At 35.9% G+C, this 9272-nt stretch overlaps 1 protein-coding gene across 1 annotated transcript; it reads left to right on the top strand.

The window, feature by feature from the left end:
* The first annotated feature begins 438 nt into the window (after positions 1 to 438).
* Positions 439 to 1817, top strand: LOC149249813 (thaumatin-like protein). Its single transcript, XM_089458801.1, has 2 exons — positions 439 to 798; positions 908 to 1817. The coding sequence occupies exons 1-2, from the start codon at positions 705 to 707 to the stop codon at positions 1576 to 1578; spliced, it is 765 nt and encodes a 254-aa protein (XP_089314927.1). The 5' UTR covers positions 439 to 704; the 3' UTR covers positions 1579 to 1817.
* Positions 1818 to 9272: the final 7455 nt, after the last annotated feature.

Genomic DNA, 9272 nt, shown 5'->3' with positions numbered 1-9272 from the left:
AAAAGTCGACTTTTCCACTTGGTAAGAACCTATCGGCCAAATCGTTCCTGTGTACCCAAACTGTATTTCTGAACATGTAATAACTCAGCCATGTTACTGTACGTGCAACCTTCCACTTGCCAAATCCAGATGGCGGCCGTAGGATTTGCTTTTCAAAGGCGGCGACTGCTAAACCACCCTGATTTCAAGGAAATCAAATCAATGGAGGGAAAAGAATGATTAAAGCGACTTGCACCTCTCAAAATACGAACCCCGTAAATATCGGCTGTCTCTGCGTTGAGGGAAGGCCTTCTGTCGGCCACTCCGCTGCGTCATTGGTTACCGGCCGTTACGGTAAAGTATCACCAGTAAGAAAGGGTTAACAGACATGTTAATGGACACCTGTATGTCCACATGTCATGCTATTCCTCCAGCAACACCTTATAACTGCCCAGTGCCACCACTGCCCTAAGCAGCAGGGCAGAATCACACTCCCACTTAAACCCCATCTCTTCGTCTCTGAGCACTCTTTTTCTTTTTCCTTTCCAAGTTCCAAAGCTAGCTGTGAAGTTCAGAGCAAGCAGAAGTGTTGGGTCAAAATTTGTGTTCTCTTACTAAAATTCTTGTGTGACAGAGATGAAATGATGACAACTTCGAGGTAATCTGTGAAGCGTTTGGTGCTGCACTTGGGAATCGAGACTGCTGTTTGTACTAGTCCCAAAAAAATGGTTGGAAGTCGAAGTAGCCACCAGTTACCGACCGCAGGGACAGCTATGTTTCTTGTTATATTTGCATCTTTTCTCTATCTGTGCGCTGCAGGTAGGATACTCATTCTCAAGTTTATTTGTTCCGAACGACTGTTTGAATGTTATTTTATGTAATTTTCTTTTTGGTCAATGTTTTTGTTCTGAATTAATGCAATCTGCAGAGTCCCCTGTGGCTTACAAGACAATAAAAGTTGTGAACAATTGTGCATTTCCTGTGTGGCCTGCGATTGTGGGGTCATCTGACCTTCCTGTCCCTAAGATGAGAAAACTGAAAGCAGCAGAGTCATTTTCTTGGAAGGCGGATCCGTTCTGGTCAGGATCCATTTGGGGAAGGACTGGTTGCGTGTTCAATTCCCGGGGGCTGGGAGGCTGCGATTCCGGTGACTGTGGAGGAACTCTTCAGTGCAAAGACGATGAGCGTACTGCAGATATAACGGCAATCACAAAGGCGGAGTTCGAGCTTCTGGGAGGAATAGCGAAGCCTGACACTTTTACCGTTTCGTTGGAGAAGGGTTACAATCTTCCAATGTCTGTGGTTCCAAGCTATATGGTCAATAATATCAGCAGAAGCCGCCCCTGCGAGTCCATGGCTTGCACAGCCGACGCGAATGCTGTTTGCCCCAAAAAGCTGCAAATGAAGAAGAAAGGGAGTGTGGTTACTGCGTGCAAAGGTCATTACGATGGATATTTGCCCAGGTCTCCCACTTTCAGCAAGGCATTTGCGAAGGCCTGTCCGCGTGCGTTCCCTTTCCGAAGTGGCACCATATGTCCTCCTTCCACGGTCTCTTACATCCTCACCTTCTGCCCTCGTCCACATCGCCATTCCCACTGAGTATGTAATGTGCTTTGTTAGGCCCTTCGGCTTCTGTGTGGTGCTCTTTATCTCTGAATGGCGAAGTTGCTTAGTTATGATTTGGATGTATAATTGTAAACAAAGAGGGAAAGCCAGCAGGTGGCTAGACCTGCCCTGTAAGTAAATAAGAATAGTTTGAGCATATATTAAAATGCAATAGCTTCTATGTAAATAAACAGAGTTTGAGCAGATATTAAATGTAATGATGTTGCACAGAAGTCACTAATCTTGTTTGTTTCCATGCATTTCAAGTAATTAAATGTAATGATGTTGCACATGAGTCACTAATCTTGTTTGTTTCCATGCATTTCAAGTGATTAAATGCGATGATGTTGCACATAAGTCATTGATCTTGTTTGTTTCCATGCATTTCAAGTAATTAAATGCAATGATGTTGCACAGAAGTCACTGATCTTGTTTGTTTCCTTGCAATTTTAAGCAAGAAAATGTAATGATGTTAGCACAGAAGTCACTGACCTTGTTTGTTTCCTTGCAATTTTTGTTTGTTTTCTTGCAATTTTAAGAAAGAAAATGTAATGATTTTAGCACAGAAGTCAGTGATCTTGTTTTTTCCTTGCAATTTTAAGTAATAATGTAGTTTGCTGTTGGACTACATTGTTTTGTGTAGGATCTTTGAATGTAAGGACCCTGCAATATCTTTTTATGCTACACTTCACTAAATTGTACACTTAGTCACCCTTTTCATTTGGCCGCCTCACCCACGAAAAAGACAGTAAAAAGCCCCAATTTTTTTATGTTCAAGGTAGCCTGAGTTGTTTTAATGATGCTTGCCCAAAGAAAAAAAGACAAAAACAGCTTCCCTTCAAAAACAGCTTCCCTTCAGACAGGAAAACAAGTTTTGGAGCAGCCAAGGTAGCTGGTCTTTCATACTTTTTAAAAGAAGATCCCCAGGTAAGAAGGTAGCTGGTCTTTCATACTTTTTAAAAGAAGATCCCCAGGTAAGAAGGGAGGACAAATGGAAAATAAAGGAGTGGTTTTTTGTCTCGCATTATTTCTCACCTATGCATCTATCCCTCTCAAATCTCAAAGCAGAGAGTAGAAAATAAAGGAGTGGTTTTTTGTCTCGCATTATTTCTCACCTATGCATCTATCCCTCTCAAATCTCAAAGCAGAGAGTAGATGTTTGCCCTCAAAACAAAGTTTGTAGATGTTTGGACCACAAGTATCATTTCACGTTGATCACTTTATCTTTTTTTCCTAGTTGATTGATTGATGGTTACAGAGAACTTTATCTTTTTTTCCTAGTTGATTGATTGATGGTTACAGAGAGCCTTATTAAAAGTAAAAAGAGGCGGATCGTTCAAGGTGCTCCTTACCGCGCTTGAATGTGGGTCATTCTATGCACGTCAGTATGATGGATGTACTCTTTAATAGGCGGTGGGTGAGTTCACTCGCAGTAGTTTACTTGTCGTTTTGAAAAATTTTGAAAAATTACAAATGTGAATTGTGAACCCTCTTTAATCTGAGTCACTCAGAGGTTTTTTTTTTTTTTTTTAATTGCCAAATTTGAGTGGTAACGAGGTTTTTTAAAAGTTGCTATTTAGTTGGAAGTTATGCAAGGAGGTTTTTTAAAAGTTGCCATTTAGTTGGAAGTTATTTCACCAGATTTCTCTAAAAATTCCAAAAAATTTCCGAATTTTTAATTGAGTGGAGAGACTTATTTTACTGATCAGTTATTTCACCAGATTTCTGGTAAAATTCTAAAACTTTTAATTGAGTGGAGAGGCTCATTCTGCGGTTCAGCGTGATGTGTCTATATGTCATGTGATGTGTAAGATGATTAAGAGTACCTATATGTCATGTGATGTGCAAGAGTGTTCATATGTCATGTGATGTGCAAGAGTGTTCATATGTGTCAGCCCAGTGTGTTGTTGTGATGTGTAAGAAGGTTTGTCTGATGTTGTGATGTGTAAGAAGGTTCATCTGTCATCAAAGTTGAAATTTTGTTAATGCTAAAATAAAAAATAATTTAATATAACTATGCAAAACATTTAAATAATGTTGGTTCATAAAAACATTTGCCAGTGAAAAATTTGGATTTCTCTTGGCTCAGATTAAATTGTATTTAAAATGGATCTATGCTAGTAATTAAGTTACTGTCTTCATTGATGCTTCCAAGGATGGAGTTTGCCCATCACAAAATGATTTGCCCTTGAAATATAGCCAAAATTTTTACATACAGTTTAACATTTTTTTGTTAAAATGATCAAAACACTAAACTTGTTAAAACAGTCAGGTCTTTGGGATTTGAAATTTCTTTTTAAAAGTGCCTATCCCATAAACTTTTGTTTTATAAAATAATCAAAACACTAAGCTTGTAAAAATGATGAGGGATTTTAGATTTGAATTTTTTTTTGTTAAAATATCAAAGCACTATGTTTATAAAAACAGTAAATGTTTCAGATTTGAAATTCCTACTTTTAAACATGTTGGAAGCAGGGTTGAAATTTCAAAACAGACACACCGGTTAAATTTGTGATGGTTTTGGCACCTCCCCACTAGTATTCACAATTTAAAAAAAAAATTGATTTTACAATTTTCTTACATGTATTTGATCAGCAAATCACCCCATAAAGAACAATTTGGGATTCAGCCCTGCCCAGAAGCATGGATCATTCAAATCACAGTACTCTTCTCATTTGTTTGAATTCTCGACATTTCTGGAAAATTTATACATTCAGTGTGTTCGAATTCTTAGCCCTTCTAGAGAATTCGTACCCCCTGTACTGTTTTTACCTCCTTTGTGTTTAAATTTCTACCCCTGTACTCTTTTTACCTTTTTGTGTTTGAATTCTTAGCACTTTTGGGGAATTCATACCCCTCGGGGCTCTGTACTCTCTTTTCGAAATGAGGCGGTTATTTCAACGTATTCATTAACGCGCCGGACCCGGAGATTTAAGTCATTCAACGTACAGGAGTTTGACGTACTCTTCCCATTTGTTTTAATCGGCACTTATACCCCCTTAGTGGGGTAGTTCAATCTGTACAATTTGTTCCTTAGCGCGCCAAATCTGTAGATGTACCTTTTTTTAATTTGTTTGAATCCAACATTCTAGTGAATTCATATTCATATATTTCTTATCAGCAACTTTTTTTTTATAAATTTGTTTGAATCCAGCACTTATGGGGAATTTATATTTATATACATCAATGTGTTTTTTTCTCTAGTTATTCCGGCACTTAATGGTATAATTTTGGTTTAAATTGCAGCTTTAGTTATTTAAAATGTTTTTTCTAAATTTAATGAAACACCACCATTTAGTACTGACATATTAATTGTGCTTAAAATATTAAAATGAAGTTTTAACATTGTGTTTTCATAGATCCAACCTAGACTTCCATTTTTATCTGAATTTTTATTCAAAGTATGAATTTTATTTTTTATTATATATACAAATCTTACGAGGAGAGGTTGAAAATACAAAATATTTGTCAGAAAATAAATTATTCAAATATGAATTATTTTTTTTATTATATATACAAATTTTACAAGTAGGGATTGAAAATACAAAATATTCGTCAGAAAATAAATTATTCAAAAATGTTTAAATTTAATTGAATAAAAAATCTATAACTTATGGTTTGATTGTGTGAATATTTTGTAGATCTCTTATGTAATTTGTTCGATGGTGAATCTTAGTGATTTGATTAAAAATATAGTTTCTCTTGCAAGCATGGTTTGCACACTTCTTTATGACAAACAAATGCAGCTCTCTGGTGGTTCAATTCCTCCTCTCAATGTTCTATTGGATGAGGAAGTTTTCGACTGTGAAAATTATTTTGGAGAGCAATGTTTGATATGTAGGTTTAATAGGTTTTGGCAGTGGTTGATAGATCTGTACAAATGGATCTCTCTTGGAAACCTCTTTTGAAAAATGAACTAAACATTTAACCTATGGCATGAAGTTATTTTGTTGTGTTTTTTGACAATATTGAGGACAAGAAGACCATATGCAAATCTAGACCATGGTTTTGAGGTGGTGCCGGTCTCTTCATGCAACCCTGGACTCTCACTTTTCATTCGATAATGACATCAATATCCACGACTCAAATTTGGGTAAGGCTTTTGAACCTTCCCTTGCAATTATGGAATCTTTATCACTATCCTCTATTGGAAATGCATTAGGAAAGTTTTTATTGTAGTAGCCCTGAAATTGAAAATTTTTATAAGACTACTTATCCCAGAATATCTGTGGAGATTGACTTCAACAAGGGTTTTCTTGATGAAATTAATTCGACAATTTCAAACTATGTTTGGGTCTGAAAGCTCAATCATGGAAATGTTTCATTTCAATATAGAGCATGTTATGAAACAAGGCATGTAATTAAAAACTACTCCAAGCGTTCATAGAACAACAAAAATTAGAAAAAGAACCAAAAGCCCAAGTGGTGGGAAGGAGCTCAGGGTGATCACTACATAGTATACAAACAAGAAGAGTTTCGGGATAAGAAAGAACTAGAAGATAAGTAGAAAACATATATTGTCAAATAAAATGTAACAGTGCCAACATAAATTAAACAGGGAAAAATGTAGGGTAGTGAGGATTCTTTGGAGTTGGTGAAAGTGGAAAAGTGACAAACCCTTGGGGAACATGCATCCTCTTCGGAATCCACAAGGACTTTAAATTTGTTGGATCAGTACCTTCTTGGGCATATTACACAGATGGGGAAGAATTGCAAAATAACAATGTTCACTTGCTGAAGAATGATCGACTGAAATTAATAGAAAACAAGGGTTTGACTCTTATTGGAAAGAAAGGAAATGGTATTTCGCCAAGGAAAATAGGATGTCAAACTAAATCAAAACAAAAGTGAATAATGGAATGTAAATGTGTCTGGATATTGGGGTTTTTTTGGATAATTTTTAGTTGGAAAGGGATTGAAATTTTTGTCTATTTGGGAACTAGCTTGAGGGTTTGCATTGAGCCTCCTTGCTCAATTTCAAACTTGTAAGAAAGATTGGAATATGTAAAGATTATGGCCTTATAACCAGATTTCTTTTTCTTTTTCTTAAAATAAAACAAATAGTATTTTTATTATAACAAATGGATACGTGGCCATAACCATTTACATGCATCAGTTATTTCTAAGGTTTGAAAATTTGAGATTGAACACGAAGGCCCAATCCAAACCCTTAATGACAAAAAATATTCAATGCCTTTCTAACTAAAAAATTTCCAAAAACACGCCCGAGACATTTACATTAAATGTTTGACTATTTTTATTTTGATTTAGTCTAATTTCTTTTTTTCCTTTCTTCTCAACTTGAGTCCAACCTGCATTTTCTGCAGATTATGGCAGGTCGTTCTTTGGCAAGTGCACGTTGCTATTCTTCGAACTCTTTCTCATCTATTTGATTTGCCCAAGAAGTTGCCTTTTTAATGTTATTCCTTGAGGTTTTTGAAGGGGATTTGTTTTTCATGTGTTGTTTTTCCACTTTCACTGCGTCAGAAGAATCCTTACTTGGATCCACATTGCTATGCATTTTTTCCTACTTAGATTTTGTTGTTGTAGATGCATTTTCTTTGACCGACTATGCTTCCTTCTTGTCTTCTAGTTCCTTCTTATCTTGAAACTCTTCTTCTTTGTATATTGTATGGTGATCAGCTTGTGCTCCTTCCCACCATTTGGACCTTCAGGGTTGTTTCTAGTCTTTTCTATTCTGAGAACATTTGGGGAAGTTTTTAATTATATGCCCTATTTCATAGCACGATTTAGATCGAAATGAAATGTTTTCGTAATCAAGATTTTGGACCCAAACATAGTTTGGAGTTGTTAGATTGATCTCCGCAGGAAAATCCCTGTTGAAGTCCATAACCATACATATTCGGGCATAAGTAGCCTTGTACTTTTTTTAGTTTCAAGACAACCACAATGAAACTTTCCCAACACATTTTCAATTGATGAAAGCGATGGAAGATTCCAAAAATGCAAGGGAAGGTTCATAAGTCTTATGCAAATTGGGGCCACGTAGATTAATGTCGTTACTGGATCAAAAGTGGGAGTTCAAGGTTGCATGAATAGACCAACACTACCCAAAAAACACAACCCAATGTCATAAATGGTCTTTTTGTCTTCTATATTATTAAAAAAATTCAGTGCCTTTCTAACTAAAAAGTTTCCAAAAACCCGCCTAATATCCAGAATATTTACATTCAATTTTTACTATTTTTATTTTGATTTAATCTAATTTCTTTTTTTCCTTGGTGATTTTTTTTTTTCCTTTCTTCCCAACTTGAGTCCAACCGCATTTTCTACAGATTCTCGTAGGTCGTTCTTTGGCAAGTTCACGTTGCTATTCTTGAACTCTTCCTCATCTATTTGATATGCCCAAGAAGTTGCCTTTTTAATGTTATTCCTTGCGGTTTCCAAAGGGGCTTTGTTTTCCACGAGGGTTTGCTACTTTTCCACTTTCACTATGTCGGAAGAATCCTCACTGGAATCCAAAGGATCCACATTGCTATGTGTTTTGCCCTACTTAGATTTTGTTGTTGTCAATGCTTTTTCTTTCACTGACTCTGTTTCCTTGTTCTTTTCTGATTCTTTATTATTTTGAAACTCTTCTTCTTTGTCCATTATATAGTGATCACCTTGTGCTCCTTCCCACCATTTGGACCTTGAGGATTGTTTTCTGTCTTTGTTAGTCTAAAAACATTTGGGGAAGTTTTTAATTATATGCCCTATTTCATAGCATGATTTACATTGAAATGAAATGTTTTCATAATCAAGTTTTTGGAGCCATTAGATTAATCATTTTTCTTGTTAAAAATGATCAAAACACTAAATTTATTAAAACCCTTAGGTCTTTCAGATTTGAAATTTCTACTCAAAAGTGCATGAACCATAAACTTTTGTTTTATAAAATGATCAAAACAGTAGACTTGTAAAAACCATCAGGGATTTCAGATTTGAAATTCTTTTCGTTAAAATGATCAAAACACTAGACTTATAAAAACCATCAATTGTTTCAGATTTGAAATCCTACCTTTAAACACGCCTCACTCGAAAAGGTGGATCATTCAAATCACAATGCTCTTCCCATTTGTTAGAATTCTCAACATCTCTGGAGAATTCATTGTGTTTGAATCCTTAGACTTGGAGAATACATGTATGTATTGTTTTTACCTCCTTTGTATTTGAATTCATAGCACTTCTGGGGAATTTATACCCATGTACTCTTTTTACCTCCTTTGTGTTTGAATTCTTAGCGCTTCTAGAGAATTCATACCCGTTTGCAGGCCTGGAATTTGACGTCCTATAGGACGAATTTTGGGTTTCAGGACGTATTTGACGACGGCTAGAAAATTTTTCTTGTCAGATTTGACGCCCCTTTTATATCTACAACCTGTCAAAATGAAGTTTGATTTCGAATTTAAACCATAAAAAGTTATGATACCTCTATTGTTGAGGGATTCCACTTAGCCTAACTTTAAATCCAACAAGTATGTCGTACTCTCAATCTCTCCGGCGTGCCTATATTAAATCCACAACTCCTCGATAAAGCATAATTCCATTAAACATTTATTCATGGGCATCCATGTTTCCGATTGTTCTGCACTGTCAAGCTCTCTGACATACCCGTATTAACTCCAATACGGTGAAAGTTGATTAATGAATATTCAATGCCATATCACAATAATTTAGTGCACCCA

This window comes from Pinus tabuliformis, chromosome 7, assembly GCF_031772625.1.
Source record: "Pinus tabuliformis cultivar Carrire ecotype Pingquan chromosome 7, CPIR1, whole genome shotgun sequence".
Lineage (NCBI taxonomy): Eukaryota > Viridiplantae > Streptophyta > Pinopsida > Pinales > Pinaceae > Pinus > Pinus tabuliformis.
The sequence above is the reverse complement of the archived record's forward strand: the minus strand, read 5'-3'. Positions and strand labels throughout refer to the sequence as shown.